Below are 20,439 nucleotides of genomic sequence, written 5' to 3' on the forward strand. Positions count from 1 at the left end.
TATCAAATGAGACTCATTAAACATTTGTTGGGCGACGCCCACATAAAAACCCTTCACCGCCACCGAGTGATTGACGGCGTCTGCAGATCGGCTCGCCGCTCGAGGACCTGAACTCGGTTCGTCTTCTGTTTACTGGATGAATGAACCGCTGTTGATGCTGGAAGGAAAAACCACACAAAGTGTTTGTGGACTTCCAGGAAAGTTGGATCAGTGATGCGTTCAAGCGATCGGCGATAGATAGAGACGAACGTTAGGAAATATCAGTGTCATAGTTTCGCCAAGAGATGAAATATAAAGAGAGAAAAGCAGAGGATCCAGAACAGAGCCCTGAGGAACGCCGTACTACGAGAAGATATTATGATCTTTGAGAGCGATAAGAATTCACCAAAAAGGTCCAAGAGAAACCAAACAGATGGTCTAAAAAGGACCTGAGGTATCGAATGAGACGCATTTAATATCAAGATTGGAAGATTGAAGAAGAATCAGATAATCTGTGAGCGAGACGGTGATCAGATATTCATATGAAACCCAATGTGAGCGTCTGAGAGGCAGCAGCTGTCATGAGCAGGCTAATCAGGACCTTTGTGTTGAATGTGTCGTGTATTGTTAGTTGAACACTCATATTGTGTTGGATCTGATCCGGCGCAGGAAGGAGAACTCGTCACCAGACGGTGAATCACTCGAGCTCGTTTGTTTGAAACGTTCTCGGCTCTGAATCGCATGAGAAAAGCTTCGCATGGAGGGATAATGCAGCGGAGCGGCAACTTGCTTCCTCCTCTCCCGGAGGAGGAGATGAGATTTCCCGGCGTCGGCGTCTCTGTTCAGAGGCAGATGGGACCTTCACCTGATTTACATAAAGCACGGCCGCCCAGATTAGAGCCATGATTGGATGGAGGTCTGAAAATAATCTCAGTCGCCTCGTGATTGTAAAGGTAGAAAACAATCTGCTGGTCCACACTGCGGATGGAGGGATGGAGGGATGGATGGAGGGATAGACAAATGGGTGGATGGATAATATAAAGATGGATGGACGGACGGTTGGACGGATGGATGGATGGAGGGAGGGATAGATGAATGGATGGATGATAGATGGATAATAGAAAGATGGATGGATGATGGATGGATAACAGAAAGATGGATGGATGTTCTCTCGCTCCAAAGTCTTCTTTTCATAATCTGCACATTTAAAATGAGCTCAGCATCAGGATGACATCAGTTTCCTGGTGATGAGCAGCTGAGGCCTGAAGGACAAGCTCATCTTCTATCTGTTATACTAAAAAAAAAACAGGACAACAACAACAACAACAACAACAAGGTTAACTTCTGTTACCTGATGCCACAAAGAGGAAGAATATTTATTTGATGAAGAATTAAAATGATTTATTGTTGTTGATGGAAGACAACGAGCTCAAAGTGATGAGTCATGAAGCGACTCGATGTCGACCTCAGCTGTGAGTGTGTGTGTGAGTGTGTGTGTGTGTGTGTGTGAGTGTGTGTGTGAGTGTGTGTGTGAGTGTGTGTGTGTGTGTGTGTGTGTGTGTGTGTGTGTGTGTGTGTGTGCTCGCTCTCTGTAACAAACTCTAAATGACAGAATCCTCTAACAACATGAAAATATAAATGATTTGATTCTCTCACAACATTCAACCCCTCCTCTTCTCCCTCCTCCTTCTCATCCTCTCCCTCCTCCTCCTCCTCTTCCTCCTCCTTCTCCTCCTCTTCCTCCTCCTCCTCTTCCTCCTCCTCAGTAACAGGTGGATCTGCGGTGACCCCGCGGCGCCCCCCTGTGGTCTCTTGCAGGCTGCAGGCTGAAGCAGCCTCTGGGTGGCGTCGCCCTCTAGTGGCGCATCCTGAGCATCACAGCCTGCAGAGAGGAAATGAATGAACTGAACGACAGGAACACTTTGATGTTGGTGAAGGAAATGAAATAAAGAAGCTAAAGCAGGATGGTTTGTCCCCATAGCAACGTGAGACGTTCCTCACTCTTCTTCCTCTTCCTCACCTAAACAATGCGGCAGATTCTTCAGATGATAAAAAACATCAAGAGTTTAAAAGCTTTATTCAGTTTAACAGATATCAATATGCTCTGTGACACACACACACGCACACACTCACACGCACACACACACACACACACACACACACACACGCACACACACACACACGCACACACACACACACACACTCCGTGAATAGCCTTCCAGGAACTGAGGCTCCTCCCCCTCTGGAGCTTTTGTTCCAGAAGCTTTGGAGCGTTTTGAAGCGTTACGGATTCCTCTGACAAACTTTAAAAAGTGGAAACAAACATGAACTCTGAGTTCCAACACTGCAACGTGGTCATGTGGAGGTCACCTAAAGGTCATGTGGAGGTCATCTAAAGGTCATGTGGAGGTCATGTGGAGGTCATCTAAAGGTCATGTGGAGGTCATGTGGAGGTCAGCTGACCGCCGTGTTGGATGAAGACCATCATGTACGAGCAAAGACGACACGAATCAAACAAACTCTTCAAAATCCGAATGAATTCAAGTCCAAAGAAAACAAATAAATCTGAATCTTGACATTTAAACCGATTTATTGAATCTTTAATGTTCCTTGAAACAATACAAATATTAATGTGTGTCTGAAGTTGGACCTGGAGGAGCCCCTGAACCTCGAGGTGAACTCAAAGTAACATCTCGTAAAACATCACCAGCGCTCGTGAAACGCATCGAGGGATTAACGAGCGAGAACAGATTTAATAACTCATGTTTGGTAACTTTATTGTGTGTTGTTTTTTTTTGCAAATATGCTCAGCAAACGTTTATGAGGTGCATGAAACAGACGGAGGAGCGTTCACAGAGTTAACGTCCACAACACGAGATGAGAGGAGACGAAAGAGTGGAAAAGAGAGCAACGGTGACCGAGAGAAGGAGCACCGCTAATCGCTAACCGCTAACTGGTACCTGCTAACTGGTAACCGGTAGCTGGTAACCGCTAACTGGCAACTTTTAACCGTTAAGAGCGAACCGATAATTTCACTGCTAACCGCTAACCGGCGCTAACCAACACTGTGCATCAATATGAATGAAGTGACATCAACTAAAGTACGGACACGTTGCTGCAACCGTCACAGCAACTTTACAACAGTGCTCTGCTTCAGAGACAGAATGTTCTTGTTTTAAATAGATTCTGTTTAACAAGCTGTTGACACGACTTCATGCATCAAAACTTCAGTTTGTTTTATCAAAAAAACTTTTTATTGAACCACAAATTAAACACGTCATTAAAACAAAAAACGGTTCTTTATGGCATGAAAAGGCAACACAACGAGTTATGTTGAGGCAACACAACTACTGAGTTATGTTGAGGCAACACAACTACTGAGTTATGTTGAGGCAACACAACTACTGAGTTATGTTGAGGCAACACAACTACTGAGTTATGTTGAGGCAACACAACTACTGAGTTATGTTGAGGCAACAAAGCTAAGATAGGTTGAGGCAACACAACTTTTGTGGGACGTGTACGGTTAGCATATTAGCTACGTGTGCTGATTGTTATAAGAGACACTGCAGCTTTGATCACACAACATAACACACAAACTGCTTTCACATTATTTTTATATTGTTTTAGTTAAAGAAAATGTGTAAAATGATATTAAGAGTAAATATCTGATGGCAGCAGATGAGAGAACGTGTGCAGAGTCATTTTCTGTTTCACAAGACAACATGCAGCTCCTTCATCAGCGGCAGCAAGCGAAAGAAAACGACAACAATAACAAATCCAACAATAACCACAACAATGATGAACACAACATAAAGATCCACTAAGGCGGCTTCACTCTGCGCGTCATTATTCATTAAGGCAAACTCCAGGAACGAGCACTTCATTCACTACAACACTGTGAAAGCGTCATCAATTAGTAAATCAAGCGAATAAATAGGTTAATAAATAAGCAGAAACACAAGTTAACACAATGGAAACGCAACAAAAAACCTTCAACATGAGCCCAGTAAACCAGGAAGTGCAAACACTGGAATGACAGAAACTTTAAGGTATTTTTGTTGGAATGTAACTTTTGTAACATCAGACTGAAAACGCAGATTCAGTCACGGAAAATATCATTTAATGTATTTTACGTAAGAACAAAACAAAAACATTTGGCTCATGAAAAGAAAAGGAAACAAAAGTGCCTTATTAAATTTATCCAAATTTAAATCACAACTATTTTGGAAACTTTAAAAAAGGTGCTAAAGTCTAAATTTATCTCAACGAGCTAACGGCGCTAACCCGTTAGCCGTTGTATCAACATCTTCACACAGAAATTTTGGCTTTAGCGCCTTTTAAAGTGTAAAATGATTCGGGCAGAAAGAGAAAGTAAGCGCTGCATTTTAAGACTCTGCGTCGTGACGAAGGTCAGAACCGTTCTCTCGTCGTCTTCATCAGACGGGGAACCAAGTGCTGATTGTCGTGTTTTTCCGCCACAAAGGCAAATTCTCAAAGTGCCAAACAAAACACAAACTTTTACAACACGTTTACAATAAAATGTAATATTTGTGGCGACAGCACTGAAAACTCCACAGATGGTTTAAGATAAATGAAGAACGGGCGTGAAAATGAACCAACAGGAGGAGAGCTAGTAACGTTAGCAGCACCGCTAACGAAGAAACCAGCAGGAGAAGAGCTAGTAATGTTAGCAGCACCGCTAACGAATTAACCGGCAGGAGGAGAGCTAGTAACTTTAGCAGCACCGCTAACAGAGAACCAACAGGAGGAGAGCTAGTAACGTTAGCAGCACGGCTAACGAAGAACCAACTGCCTGAATCCGTCTCCACGCTGCAGGACGGCATGTACTTTTCCTGCACCTGGATTTATAGAAAACAACTTAATGTATCGCTGCCGGCTGCATGCGTCCCCTCAGGAAGGCTCCGGCGCAGGAAGCATAGCTCACATCATGTCAGCATCGCATGTGCGGCTCCATGCGGGAGGCTGAGGAACGGCTCCACGGAGAATACGAAGATATAAAGCAAATCCTGCTAATCCAGATTAGAGCAACAGGTGTGGGGTCGTTGTATATTAGAGAGTTGGGACGAGGGCATCTGAAGCGAGTTTGGCTAAAGCCTCTCGACGCGCAACGTTACGTTAGCTAGAACAAGTTGAAGGGTGGAGATGAAAGATGGGTTGTGTTGTGGTTTTTCTTCAGTTTTTTCCGTCCTCACGCCAGCTGCTTCTCCGGGTTCTTGGATAGGGTTCGCATCAGGCTCCGCTGGAAGTCCTCCTCAGGTATTTCAGGGACCAGGAACTCCAGCAGGAGGTCAAATAAGCAGAAGACCAGATGCCTGAGGGACACAGGACCAGCAGTCAGCGGCTTTTACCTCGCGACGAGTGCTGGAACACACGGTTTGACGGTAACATTCACAGCAGCACCGCTAGCTAACGGAGAACCAACAGGCGGAGAGCTAGTAACGTTAGCAGCACCGCTAGCTAACGGAGAACCAACAGGAGGAGAGCTAGTAACGTTAGCAGCACCGCTAGCTAACAGAGAACCAACAGGAGGAGAGCTAGTGTGCCATTAAGTGTCGAGTGTGTGTCCACCTGTTAATAAAGGGGTCTTGAAGAGAGTCCAGGGCCGTCTGCCAGCAGAGCTTGTACTTGTCTGAGCCCAACAGGTCTGAGATCAGATCTAGAAATACAGAGAAATATAAAACAATATGTCAACAGCCATAAAGCAGGGGATGTTTTAGGGGCGGGGCTACAAGGTGACTGACAGGTCGCTAACATAGATAGCTAACGTACCTGGCAGCAGTCTCATCAGGCAGCTCAAGGCTTCCTGCCGGGTGTCGTCCTTCTGCCGCCGGCTGCGTTCGGGTCGCGGCGCCGTCGGCAGCGCTCCTCCCGGCCACACGGCTTCCTGGACCACCTGCAGGTACGTCACCCAGTACGCCGTGCACGTCAGGTTGGCCACGCTCACGTCCAGCCATCTGGGAAAGAAAAAATAAACAGTGCCAACACGCAGCAGTGGGTTCACGTTAGCACGGATGCTAAATGTAGCGGTTGTTGATTCTTAGAAAGAAAGTAAAAAAAAAAAAAAAAGCTATGGTTTTCGGACAGTTATGGGTCTGCACACCAGAGGAGTCGCCCCCTGGTGGTCAGGAGAGAGAATGCAGCTTTAACACATGAAGCATAGACTTCTATACAGCCAGAGGAGTCGCCCCCTGGTGGTCAGGAGAGAGAATGCAGCTTTAACATATGAAGCATAGACTTCTATACAACCAGAGGAGTCGCCCCCTGGTGGTCAGGAGAGAGAATGCAGCTTTAACACATGAAGCATAGACTTCTATACAACCAGAGGAGTCGCCCCCTGGTGGTCAGGAGAGAGAATGCAGCTTTAACACATGAAGCATAGACTTCAATACAACCAGAGGAGTCGCCCCCTGGTGGTCAGGAGAGAGAATGCAGCTTTAACACATGAAGCATAGACTTCTATACAACCAGAGGAGTCGCCCCCTGGTGGTCAGGAGAGAGAATGCAGCTTTAACACATAAAGCATAGACTTCTATACAACCAGAGGAGTCGCCCCCTGTTGGTCAGGAGAGAGAATGCAGCTTTAACACATGAAGCATAGACTTCAATACAACCAGAGGAGTCGCCCCCTGGTGGTCAGGAGAGAGAATGCAGCTTTAACACATGAAGCATAGACTTCTATACAACCAGAGGAGTCGCCCCCTGGTGGTCAGGAGAGAGAAATTGTCCCAAAGTGGGTCTGTAAAGAGGGCGTCGCCGCCAGGTACCTGATGTTGAGGTGCAGTGACCCCGGCATCAGCCGGTTGACCTCCTGACTCCTCAGATGCCACCTGACAGTCAGGGTGTCGTGACCCTCGGCATCATGGCTGACCCCCCCCCCCCCCCCTCCCCCCTTCTACCAGTACTTAAGGATCCAGTCCATCCCTGCAGAAGGTAACCACATGCACCATTGCGTTCTCACGGGGATCTAAAGTGCAGCAGTGGAGTCCGGTCTGGCGTCTTAACCCCCCTTCAATTCTTCCACATAGCTGCTGGGTTTAAGGTCTTGTGATGAGTAAACTCAACCGGCTCCGTGTCGCTCGGCAGACGTTGACCCTTTTCACTCTGACCCGACCTTTTTCACGCCGAGATTTAACCGTCCGAAGGCTTTGGAAACACAGCCGGTCTGGATGAGGTTATTTTAGAGCACGAGGAAGAAGAAAAAGAACATTATGTCAATGTAGCTCCAGGGTCCAGACACATGTTGACCAGTGGATTTACATGACTCTGAACAACATTTCCACGACTTTAAACCAATTTTCATTGACTTTTCACCAATTTTCCATTACTTTTGACCATATTTTGATGACTTTAAACCTATTTTTCATGATTTTTGACCAAATGTCCACGATCAAACATTGTGAAATGTGTGTGTGAACAGTAAAAAGTGATAAAATGTAGTATTTAAACTAACAATGAGGATTCAAAGCATACAGTAAACCTTAAATGACTCAAATGAATGAGAGACAATAGTTTAATTAAAAGAATAAAGATTTATATAGATGCCTGTATGGATGCTGCTGATATTTTGAGCCTCTTTCTTTTGAAAGCATGTGATGAACACATGAATATAACATGTTTACAGGACTTTTACACAACTTTTGGGGACTTTTCCAGGCCTGGAAATAACCATTTTAAAACTCCAGGACTCTTCCAGGTTTGTTTTCAGGTCTGGAGCTTGAAGCTGCAGATATTTTAAAGTAGTCAGGATTGTAGAGACCCTGGAAGAGTTTTCCAGGCCCTTGTGGACCCCACCAGCGTGACAGATGCTGGTTATGCAACACGGGGCCAACCGGTCTGCTTCTCCCGCTCACTCGGGCCCCTAATGAAGTTATTTCATTGGCTGGTTCTGGCCCGTTAGCACGCGGCCGCGCTGCGCTGCAGAGACGCGCCGGCTGCAGATTCCTGGTTTCCACCGTGATTACGCGTGTTTCTTTAATCCTCTAGTGTTTCATAGCAGCTGCAGGACGCCAGCAGGCCTTGAACAGCGATGCTGGAGTAGTTTCCACTCCTCACGTTGCACAACTGCAGAACAACAACATGCTTGGGAGACGGCTCAATTAATTAAAGGTTTAATTCAAATAACAGACGAAACTTTAACAAACACACAGGCGATTAAAACAGTAACGAACGGTCAAAGGACAGGAACCCTGTGGCTAGATGTTTGACTATCTGATCATTTTAGGGGATTTCTGGGGCGGGGAAATGTATCCTCTGGTTGTATAGAAGCTGTATTCTCTCTCCTGACCACCAGGGGGCGACGCCTCTGGTTGTATAGAAGTATACGCTTCATGTGTTAAAGCTGCATTCTCTCTCCTGACCACCAGGGGGCGACTCCTCTGGTTGTATAGAAGTCTATGCTTCATGTGTTAGAGCTGCATTCTCTCTCCTGACCACCAGGGGGCGACTCCTCTGGTTGTATAGAAGTCTATGCTTCATGTGTTAAAGCTGCATTCTCTCTCCTGACCACCAGGGGGCGACGCCTCTGGTTGTATAGAAGTATACGCTTCATTTGTTAAAGCTGCATTCTCTCTCCTGACCACCAGGGGGCGACTCCTCTGGTTGTATAGAAGTCTATGCTTCATGTGTTAGAGCTGCATTCTCTCTCCTGACCACCAGGGGGCGACTCCTCTGGTTGTATAGAAGTCTATGCTTCATGTGTTAAAGCTGCATTCTCTCTCCTGACCACCAGGGGGCGATTCATCTGGTTGTATAGAAGTCTATGATCAAGTCAGTGCGCCTTTGGTTGAGATGGTTTTTGTGAGTCCGGAATGAGCTCAAATAAAACTGTTTATACACACACACACACACACACACACACACACGCGCACACACACACACACACACACACACACACACACACACACACACACACACACACACACACAGTAAAGCTGATTTGAAGCTCATAAATCAGACGAGGCATCTTTTCCCGTCAGGTTAAAAGTGGAGAGCGTAAAATAGTTCAGAGGACCTTCAACAAACGAGAACAGATTAAAAATAGCGGCGAGCGTTTTTCCCGTAACGTTGTCAGGAATTCAGTTTCCTAAAAGCAGCCGTCGGGTTAAAGACGGAGCGAGCGTCTCAGTTTAGCTTCACACTCGAGTTTTAAAAGCGACCTCGCCGGCAGCGTCTGGCCTCACGGCTCAGACCGACCAATCAGAGCGGCTCCGGGCTGCAAGTTTTTCCATCGAGAAGGAAAAGTTATGAAACACTCGGCAACAAAAAGCAGCGGGTTGTCCGAGCCAGAAAATTAAAGCCTGATTGTAAATCAGATCATTATCATTCTTTAGTTTCATCCACAAAGCGATGGTGAGGGAGCGGCTTCATATCTCCATGTCTGAGGGTTTATTGCTCGGTAGCTTTATTGTGATTATTATTACTAGAGCTGCGTAACGAATGCATCACTCAATTATCTTCTGTTCTGCAGAAGGACTCAGTTTAATGAGCCAGGAAAACACTGCGAGCGAGCCAAAGCTACGCTGTTGACATGTTTAAAAATCAGATCATAAAAAAGTTTTTCCCCTCCGAGGTGGAACATTTCTTAAATTACATGCAAAAATAATTCAAATGAGACCAGAGCACTTTGTCTTTATCTTGACGTAGAGACCTGTCAATCACCTTGTAGCCCCGCCCCTAAAGCGTCCCCTGCTTTATGGTCTGTTTGACTCTAACAGACCATAAAGTACTAAATGAACGTCATGCTGTATAGAAGAAGACTAGAAACTAGAGATTGAGACATAAACTCATGTTTACAATGTTTACTGAGGGAATACATCAAGAGAGAAGTAGAGTCACTTATATAGACTTCTATACAACCAGAGGAGTCGCCCCCTGGTGGTCAGGAGAGAGAATGCAGCTTTAACACATGAAGCATAGACTTCTATACAACCAGAGGAGTCGCCCCCTGGTGGTCAGGAGAGAGAATGCAGCTTTAACACATGAAGCATAGACTTCTATACAACCAGAGGAGTCTGAATGCTCCGGCGGTGATGCAAGAGGAGCTAAAGAAGAGCTGCTGGACTCCGCTGGGGTTTGTTTGCGTTGCCATTTATGGAAAGCACAAGAGGAGGAGTCAGCGGGTTCCCGTCCGAGCTAAAATAAACCCACAAACGTTTTGTCTGACAGACGCGACGTCATCGCACAAGTATGTGTGTGTGTCTGTGAACACGAGGCCCGACACCTCGGGGTGCTGAACATCATAATTCATCTTCTAATATCTATTTTATATTCATGTAAAAACATTTGGAGTCATTCTAGTTCATCACCAACACTACGTTTTACTAGATTACACCTGAACGCATCGTCGTGTAACTTGCAGTTTTAGCCTAAAACAAAAGCAATGCATTGCTTGAGTGCACACTATTCTCTGGGCAATATGGCCGCTAAACGTCAGCGGAACACGTTCCATCGTCTTTGTCGACATTCTTTAAAGTGTGAGCACGGAGCTCGGCCTCTTTGTCTTCCAGTGTCTCCTGAAGGGGACGAGAGTCTGAAACACAGCGAGCTGCTGGAAACCATCAGGGAGTCCTGGCCGGGGCCCCAAAAGCTCCCAGACACACGCGAACAATTTGAGTCCTTCTTCCGCGTCACTTTTTCCTTCGACTAGAAACTTTTTGTTGCATCGCTGTGGAGGAAGAGAACGTTGGAACGTTCCTTTGTTCCTCAGCTTCTTGCCAAAAAGACACTACTTTGCATTTGTTGTGTAACTCTGAGCTAAAGTGAGACACAAATCTCAGGGGCCCGTTCACGTCGAAGCTTATACTTCTATACAACCAGAGGAGTCTCCCCTGGTGGTCAGGAGAGAGAATGCAGCTTCAACACATAAAGCATAGACTTCTATACAACCAGAGGAGTCGCCCCCTGGTGGTCAGGAGAGAGAATACAGCTTCAACACATAAAGCATAGACTTCTATACAACCAGAGGAGTCGCCCCCTGGTGGTCAGGAGAGAGAATGCAGCTTTAACACATGAAGCATAAACTTCTATACAACCAGAGGAGTCGCCCCCTGGTGGTCAGGAGAGAGAATACAGCTTCAACACATAAAGCATAGACTTCTATACAACCAGAGGAGTCGCCCCCTGGTGGTCAGGAGACAGAATGCAGTGTTCTTCTGCACACTGACAGGCTGCCGTACCCAGAATAGTCGAAGCCAAACAAAATGGCAGAAGGCCTTTCATACTTTCATACTTCTTAAACTAGGGGTCCGGATATATAAAGACCGACGATATTCTGGTGCCGACACCTCGGGGGGAACGCGAGGTCACGGTGCTAAACGCCGCACAAACACCAGAACCCGAGAGCGCGTTCCGCGTGTTCTCTTTACGGGCGGCGAGGAGCTAAATGCGACGCATGTTTGTGGAGTTGAGGTCAGAGCCGACGGACGCCATCGCGACACGAACGCCACGATGCTCTGTATCGGGGTCAAGGGTGAGGAGGAGAGCTGGGGACATGTCTAGAGGACACACACACACACACACACACACACACAGAGGTCACATGACCCCGTGGTCGCCTCACCTGTCGATGAGCGTGCCGAACAGCAGCCGGACGGTCCTCTGGACGTTCTCCGTGCACAGCCAGCTCCACTGCTCCTCCATCAGCAGACACAGGATGTTCAGCGCCACCTCGGCCAGCGCCGTCTCACACGCTGCACAACACGCACACAAAGAAGAGAGACGCACAACTCACTCACAACAATATGTCCCTCGTGCAGAGATCAGATCACAAAGCAGCTGACGGACATCTTTGTTTTGTTTTGTTGCAGGTCCGGCCACCCACCAGCACCTGGCGTCATGCGCGTGACAACGCTGCCCCCGTGTGGCCGGACGCTGCACGTGCAGCTGTGTGTGACTGTAACAACGGGTTGTTGGTTGTGTTGATTGCCGAAAAAAATGCACAAACTTGAGTAAGTAGGTGAAGACTGCAAAGTTGTCCTGAATCACTCGTAGGAGGATCAATGTGTGGGATTAAAATATAAATTCTATCATTTCTATCTGGATTCATGACAGTTCATCACCAACACTACATATTACTAGATTGCACCTGAACGCATCATGAGAATCATCATCGTCGACCTTCAGCCTGTGCTCATTTTCTCTGAGCATTTTCATTTTCTCCTGCACTGAACCTCCTCGTTACGTTCTCTCTCTGCAGGCAACAGTGACCCCTGGTGGTGGAGCCGGGTCTAGCGGGTTCCCTGTGCTCGGTTCTCACCGGGTTCCTTCACGTTCTTCCTGCTCACGCCGTCGTCCAGGAAGCCTCCGTACTCCCTCGTCACCGGGCTGTCCTCCGTCTCCGGCTCCGCTTTGACGGACAGCTGCTCCTGCTCGGCGATGAAGGACGACAAGTCTTCCATCGACATCCCGTTGAACACCTTCCGGAGGAGGAGGAAACTTTTTTTAATTAGCCCCGAAAAAAACACACAAAATGACCGAAGCAGCGATTATCAACACGCGAGTTCACGCACCGTGCTGGTTTGCTCCCAGCTGAACAAAACCGGCGGTCTGATGTCCGAGCCGTTCATGAAGGGGATGTTTTTACTGGAGAACTTCAGACGCGACCTGGGATCAAGAAAACGAGGTCAACCGTCAACCGTCAACGATGAAACACCGACAACCGTCAACGTAAACCTCTCGGCTGCGAGAAGGGCTCATACACACCCCGACCAATGGATGTCCAGGACTTTTCCATGGCTTTTAACCAACTTTTAAAGACTTTTAACAAACTTTTCATGACTTTAAACCAAATGTCCACGATCAAACATTGTGTGAAATGTGTGTGTGAACAGTAAAAAGTGATAAAATGTAGTATTTAAACTAACAATGAGGATTCAAAGCATACAGTAAACCTTAAATGACTCAAATGAATGAGAGACAATAGTTTGATTAAAAGAATAAACATTTATATAGATGCCTGTGAAGCTCCTCCCACTGCTGTCAGTCATCTTGCTCTCTGGAGTCGTACCTGCTCTTCTTGTCCGACGTCAGTTTCCCTCCATCCATCTCCGACTCGTTGTCCTCCGTCGGGCTCTGAGGTTCTGAGCGAGGAAACGCCGTCTTCAGGGTGTCCACGATGGCGTTCACCATGATCTACACACACAAGGACACACACAGCCCGTGAGCTTCACCGCACAACATTACAAACCGCTGGATTTGCCTCTGTGTGACATTCAGTCGAGTGTCGATGGAGCTGCTACAATGTTAGCGTAGCGTAGCCCCAATGGAGCCAAACTCCATTGGGAAAACGAGCATTTTAAAAGCAGTTTGCTCGTGGTCTTCTGGAGAGAACTAACAAAACACGCATTGAGAGTTTTTACAAACGGTCGCCGTCGTGTCGGCATTTCGGCATCATTTTGATCCGTTTATTGCAAACCTTGTCTATCCGCGACACGATGAAAGGTTTCTTGACGAACGCGATCCTGGCGTCGGTGTTGAGGGCCAGGAACTCCTGCATCTCTACGCTGTTGGCGATTTCAGGGATGCCACAGAGTTGCTGAGAGAGAAGAGGAAAGAAAAGCTGCTCAGCAAATGTAGGGACAAAAAACAAGCATTAAATTATGATAAAATATGAATAATACAATATGAATCCACCTTCAGGAAGGTCTCCAGAAGTCCTTTCCTGGCTTCTATCTTGTCGCTGTCCATGTTTCCAAACGGCATGTCTGGAAACACTTTCTTTGGACCTTTCACCCCTGAAGCGGCACAATGAACCAATCAGGACCGAGACGTCAATCAAAACCGGGTCTTTTCAGGACTAAAAGCCACAGAAAGTGTTTTTGAAACCGTTGGATCCGTCCTTCCGTACCTTTGATGAGTCTCCGGAGTTCTGTTTTCTCCTCCAGCCGGGTCTGCAGGTTGAGGAACTCGCTGTAGCGCCGGTTGACCGTGTGGTACGCCACCTGCTGGATGGCCGGCGGGTCGCCGGCCCCCAGCGGCGCCGCGTCGGCTTCCTCGCAGCCCGGCTGGGCGCCGCCGGGCGTCTCGCAGCACATCGCCGTCTCGTACTGAAAACCAACGCCGAGGAGAGAAGGATTCGTCACGCGCTGCACATTCCTGTCAGACGCTGTGTAAGTATGTTTGTGTAATAAAGTGTGTATGAAAGGGTTCATACACTTATGAACCATTGATTTCCATGACTTTACACCAAAATAACAGAACTTTCACCAAATTTCATTGACTTTAAACCAAATTTCCATAACTTTCATCAATTTTCATTGACTTTTCACGATATTTCTATAACTTTTCACTATATTTCCATAACTTAACCGAATGACCAAAACTTTCACCAAATTTCATTGACTTTAAACCAAATTACTAGGATTTTTAACCATATTTCCATGACTTTCCGGCATATTTCCATGACTTTTCACCATATTTCCATGACTTTACCAAATGACCACAGCGTTTCACCAAACTGTATTGACTTTAAACCAAATTACCATGACTTTTCCATGACTTTAAAGTCATTTTCCATGACCAAACAGTGAGTGAAATCTAGCTCTAAACATGAAAAAGTCATCAAATGTAGTATTTAAACTTTTCCCGGCCTGAAAACAAGCATTGCTAAAAGTTCCATGACTTTTCCAGGTTTTCCATGACCGCAGGAACCCTCTAAAGCAAACAACCGCATCACAAGGACCGGCTCATGTCTGGACGGCGGCCCACCTTGATGGTGTAGAGCGTGTAGGGGTGCGAGCCGGTGCCGCGGTGCTCCTTGGCCGTGATGGTGCCGGTGATGCGGAGGTTCTGGATGATGACCGGCCCGTCGGGGCTGATGAGCGGCTCGAAGCTGAAGGTCTGCAGAGGGGAGGAGCCCAGCGGCGGGCCGACCACCATCAGCTCGTTCTGCTCCACCCCCAGAAGGAGCTCCCTGGCCGGGTTCACCGAGGGGGAACCGTCCCTCTCCGGGTCCTGGAGGCCGCCGTTACCGGGAGCCGCCGCCGCCGCCGAGAGGTGGCAGCCGTCGGGATGCCCCACCGGCTCCGAATTCACCAGGACTTTGGGGCAGGAGCCGTCCACCGGCCCGGGGAAGCCGTCCTCCGGGTCCACGCCGTTGTTGTCCTCCTGACCGATCAGGATGAGGGAGTCGACGGAGCCTCGTTTGTAGTCCCCCAGAGGGGAGTCCAGGTCCGAGTCGCTCTCCTGGTAAAACGGGTTCAGCTTGCTGCCCCTCACGTAGTGCCTCAAGAAGGGCAGCGCCGGTTCCTCTTCCTCGGCGTTGCTCTGCGGACCGTCCGCCTCCTCGGAGTCGATCACGTCGTAGGCGGAGAGCTCCGGCGTCTCTGCGTCGCTGAGAATTTCTCTCGTCGTCATCGTCGGAGGGGGAGGAGCTTGACTCTCCCTCTGAGGCGGCGTTTGCGTCTCTAGCGGCGGTGCAAGCTCCGACTCCGCCGGCGGCGGCGACGACGGCGGGGACGGGGACGGCTGCGGCGGCGTCGCGACCGGCTCCTGCGGTCTGCGGGACTTGTCGAATATTTCGATGACGAGGAAGTTCAGCCAGTCGGGGTCGGACAGCTTGGCGATGAGCGGCAGCAGGACGTTGCAGGTGATGAGCTCGCCGACGACGAACCGCCCCGTGCGGCTCTCCAGGTGAGGCGGCGGCACCAGGACGTGCAGCAGCAGGTCCGCGACCGCCCGCGTGTAGTCGACCCGCACGGCGTCGCCGGTCGCGGCGAGGTGCGGCGCGGTAACGGCGGAGTACGCCCGCCACAGCCGCTCGTCGTCGTTGTCGTCGCCGCCGCCCCACTTGGCCGCCGGGCGCTCCGGCTGCTCGGACGCCAGCTTCTTGGCTCGGATGTAGTCCTGCAGGTGGCAGCCGAACAGATCCAGGACCCTCTGAGTCAGATCCTGCAGCGACAACAGACACACACGATGCGTTAGAGAACGTTAAAGTTTTACACATGAAGCACAGACTTCTATACAACCAGAGGAGTCGCCCCCTGGTGGTCAGGAGAGAGAATGCAGCTTTAACACATGAAGCACAGACTTCTATACAACCAGAGGAGTCGCCCCCTGGTGGTCAGGAGAGAGAATGCAGCTTTAACACATGAAGCACAGACTTCTATACAACCAGAGGAGTCCCGTACCTTCCTGTCGAGCCGTCTGGCGCGGCTCTTCAGCTCCATGGCCATGGAGATCATGGCCTCCTGGACCTCCGTCTCAAACCCGCTCTCCGAGGACACGGTGGAGAACCACGAGGTGACGAAGTCCCTGATGATCTTCCGCACCGTGTCCTGGATCTCCCGGTCCAAGCGGCGCTCCTCCTCCGGCGACGCCGGAACCTGAAGTACAGCAACGACGACAACGACGACGATAAAACACGTGAGAATCAAGCGCCGAGTTCCCCCCGCTTCACCAAAGAGGAAACCGCGGTGAACTGAACCACGCACCTGCTCCAGGGCGATGAACCGCTCCAGGTGAACCACGCTGTTGGACTCCAGGACGGCCTGCGAGCCCAGCCAGCCGCCGAGCACCACCAGCAGGCTGGTGAACACGCACAGCAGCCAGATGTTCACCAGCAGGTGGAACAGCACCAGCCAGGCCAACACCACGCCGAGGCCCAGCAGGCTCCTCTGGCCCAACGCCTCCGCCACGGCGCCGCGGAGGCCAACGCCGCCGTCCAGCTTGGCGCCATCGGTAAGAGGCGGGGAGGAGTTCATGCTCGCCAGAGCGACGTCACGCCTCGAGAAAGAATAAAAGAAAATGAATTACTGGCCCTCTGCCTCTCACTATTTATACATCCAGGTGCGGGGTTCATACATTCTGACCAATGGACTTCAAACCACTCATCCATGGTTTTAAACCAAATTTCTACAACTTTTAACCAAATTTACATAACTTTCAACTAAATGTCCATGAGCAAACATGGTGTGAAATCTGTGTGTAAATGAAATGAATGAAAAGTACTTTATTAATCCCCAAGGAGAATTTTGTTTTGCCGTAGTAGCAGCATCCACACTTACAGACATCAATGAAATAAACTAAACACACAAAATAAAACAGTAAAATGTGATCAAATGTAGTATTTAAACTAACAATGAGGATTCAAAGCATACAGTAAACCTTCAATGACACAAATGAATGAACATGAACACATTTACATGACTTTTACAGGTTTTCCTTGACTGCAGGTGCTGCAATCACCTCTCGAGGATATGCGTGTTAGTGTCAGTACAGTAAAATTAATAGAGATATGCAAAAAGGTCCATTTAACTCAGGTTTACTAGCTTTACCCAACCAGTGTTCTCACCATTATTCATCATGTGTCTGTGTGGAGCTTCTAGCAGCATCAGCTGCGCGTTTCACGAACTGCAGACATGATTAAATACCGTTATCTGCTCTAGTGAGGAAACGCGCCACCAAATCCCGATTAAAATTCCGACAATTTACCGCTTATTCGTCGCATGCCAGGAATACTCCGTGCAAACGTGGTTTTAAAAGCTTTTTGACTCATTAACATGCAACAACAGAACATTCGGCATACACTTTATTCGACCTGGAGCAATATATTTTCACATAATCTTCTTACTTTATGATTAAGTTGTCGTTTTCAGACTTTCTCCGTCTAACGTAGCGTTAATGAAAGGCGGGGGCCTACAAGTCCAAGTATTGACCACCATATTGCTTTTCGGTGTTCCGCTTTGATGCCGAAATAAAGATAAGATCCCAACCTTTTGTTTGATATCTCATATAATGTCCTTTAAGGTGGCACGCATTGCCAATAACCACAGAGATCTTAAATGGGCGCATATTTGGCGGGAGGTACGGCGCGTTAGCTCGCTCCAGCTTCACGAGAGCTCCGCGCGCGCACAGAGCGACACGCAGCGCGTCGTCCTTCCGCAGGTAAAACACGTCCTGCGTTTCATTTAATACAAGATGAACATGTTTCACCTGTCATGGCTCGGGACGGCCGGTCTCATGACCGTCTGGATGAGAGCAGCCTCGGCTGGTTTGTTTACTTCCTGTATGGTGACGTCATGTTCTGACGAGCGCGCCCGTCCGTGGCTCTTGAAAGAGGTTGTCAGATAAATAAATAAAAATAAAAATAGGACATAGAATTAAAATGGAAGCCCAATTTCTATAGAAGCCCATTTCAGCCACACAAAAAAATATTATGACTAAAAAGTCGCCAAAAAAAGTTTTATTTTGACAACAAAAAAATATTATTATTAAAAAAATATTATTATTATTATAAAAAAAGTCGAAATGATGAGATAGTAAGTGTGCATGCACTGAAAAGTATGGAAGCCCATTTCCGCAACCAAAAAAAAATTTAATTTTTTTTTTAAATAGAAATTAGCACAATTAAAAAACAATCAACTTTTTTTTTTTTCGTTGACAATTTCATCACTTTTGTTTCACAATAACTTCATAAAAATGTAAACATGTATTGTTCATACAAGAAAACACGTGCAAGTCACACAATAGTCCAATTCACGTATTCTTTTAATTTAACATTGCCAGCACTGTTTTATATTCAAGTGCTCTTGTTATTTACCAAAAGATAACGTGGTAATGTCAACCACCTGTACCTGTAGTGATGAGTTACTTTAAAGTAAATAATTCATTTAGTGCGTTTTACTCTGTTCTTAAAAATGGTCAATGGAACAACAATGACAACAACAACAATGTACTTTGTGTACAAATATTAGCTACAATTATATTTAGGCTGTAACTGTAATTTTGACAATTGTAGTCAGTAGTCAAGTTCTCATTTCTCTCCTGGAATGAAACGGGAAACGAAAAAAAAGTCAATTAAATTTTCCTTTTTTTTTAGGTCCTATTTTTTCTTCAATTTTTTTTTCAATTTTTTTGGGGGGGTTCTCATTTTTTTTCTTTTTTTCTATTTTTCTTTTTTTTTGGTCCGAATTTATTAATTTTTTGGTCCCAATAAAGACCTATAGGAGGAACAATATTATTTTGCTGCAATATATATACTAAAAATTCCTCCATGAAGTGTTGCTTTTCAGAGGACAGATCTGAAGAGGTGAACTGGCGAGATGGTCGTAGCTTAGCTTAGCACAAACAGCTCTGTCCAAAAGTTGAAGCGAGGGCACGCCGGCTCCTCTGACACGCCGCGCCGTACGCGCTGCGGCTGTTTGCGTTACCGACTGAACGAGAAGTAAAGAGCTTTACGTGCTGCCAGGCGGGATTGTGGACTTTGGACGCAACGTTTTTTATGCGGTCCGTTCTTTACGCTGCTAAGCTAATCGTCTCCTGAGTGCTGCTGACCTTCTCGTCTCTGGAATAAAAAATAAGAATTGCACACATGCACCTTAAGGCGATGACGTAGCCTTTAACATTTAGATGTTCGTGCTTCAAAGTCATTTCTCCTCCTCTTGAACCACTAATCCAACTCAAAATGTAGATGTTTTAAAATGAATCAAATTGAAAATAGAAACAACTGTATAAGGGTGTTTGATGAAGCCAAAAACTAAAAATATTGTCGGTGACATGAGAAGATACTCTCACGTCTGTGAAGCTTTGATTAGCTTAGCTTAGCTTAGCATAGTGAGCGGGCACAACGAGGCCTCTCCAAGGTTCAAACGAGGACCTGCTCTATAGCTCAATACTAAATACCCGGCGCAAGTATTCGCATTATTTATTGTCTGCAGATTAAACAAGATTTAAAGAGCTTTAGGTGTTTCCACAGCTTTGTGCTGGCTGCAGCGCATGGAGCTGCAGGAGGACGTGTGTTGTATACATGTCAACCAGGAAGTTAGCATCGCACTGGTTCCTTCATACGAAACAAAATGGGGATTTTTCATTGGATTCTGGATTATTACAAACAATAAACGGACGTTTGATGATTCTTTCAGGTTCAGTTCATCAAGATAATCTTCACTAAGGAACTTTAATGATGTTTGAAGTGTAAAGTAAGAAGCTAACGCTAACTATAGAGGAGCCCCACCACGGTCACATGACGTCATGTCCCCTGGTGGTCAGGAGAGAATATGCAGCTTCAACACATGAAGCATAGACTTCTATACAACCAGAGGAGTCGCCCCCTGGTGGTCAGGAGAGAGAATGCAGCTTTAACACATGAAGCATAGACTTCTATACAACCAGAGGAGTCGCCCCCTGGTGGTCAAGAGAGAGAATGCTTAACAAGAAAGTTACTTCTTGTTCAGGGTACTTCTTGTTCAGGGTACTTCTTGTTCAGGATACTTCTTGTTTAGGGTACTTCTTGTTCAGGGTACTTCTTGTTCAAGGTACTTCTTGTTCAGGGTACTTCTTGTTCAGGGTACTTCTTGTTTAGGGTACTTCTTGTTCAGGGTACTTCTTGTTTAGGGTACTTCTTGTTCAGGGTACTTCTTGTTCAGGGTACTTCTTGTTTAGGGTACTTCTTGTTCAAGGTACTTCTTGTTCAGGGTACTTCTTGTTTCAGGGTACATATTC

General features: G+C 47.1%; 1 protein-coding gene across 1 annotated transcript; it reads right to left on the reverse strand.

Annotated features, from left to right (window-relative positions):
- Nucleotides 1-2,551: 2,551 nt before the first annotated feature.
- On the reverse strand, nt 2,552-18,038 carry snx19b (sorting nexin 19b). Its single transcript, XM_068585067.1, has 14 exons — nt 17,932-18,038; nt 16,431-16,722; nt 16,128-16,322; nt 14,707-15,888; nt 13,847-14,045; nt 13,633-13,733; nt 13,415-13,534; nt 13,007-13,131; nt 12,510-12,603; nt 12,257-12,416; nt 11,561-11,690; nt 5,773-5,957; nt 5,572-5,659; nt 2,552-5,315 (listed from the first exon to the last, which is right to left on the reverse strand). Exons 1-14 carry the CDS (start codon nt 17,958-17,960, stop codon nt 5,192-5,194), a joined length of 3,024 nt encoding a protein of 1,007 aa, XP_068441168.1. The 5' UTR covers nt 17,961-18,038; the 3' UTR covers nt 2,552-5,191.
- Between the last annotated feature and the right edge of the window lie 2,401 nt (nt 18,039-20,439).

Source organism: Clinocottus analis, unplaced genomic scaffold (assembly GCF_023055335.1).
Source record: "Clinocottus analis isolate CAN_PGR_092001 unplaced genomic scaffold, fCliAna1.0.p SCAF_2, whole genome shotgun sequence".
Lineage (NCBI taxonomy): Eukaryota > Metazoa > Chordata > Actinopteri > Perciformes > Cottidae > Clinocottus > Clinocottus analis.

Excerpts from the sequence above, each read along its gene's own strand:
- snx19b (XM_068585067.1), bottom strand. The coding sequence starts at position 17,960 with ATGAGACCGGCCGTCCCGAGCCATGACAG. Across the intron at positions 16,323-16,430 it reads GGTTCATCGCCCTGGAGCAG|GTTCCGGCGTCGCCGGAGGA; the intron begins GTGCGTGGTTCA and ends GCTGTACTTCAG. Across the intron at positions 13,132-13,414 it reads TCGTGTCGCGGATAGACAAG|ATCATGGTGAACGCCATCGT; the intron begins GTTTGCAATAAA and ends TTGTGTGTGTAG.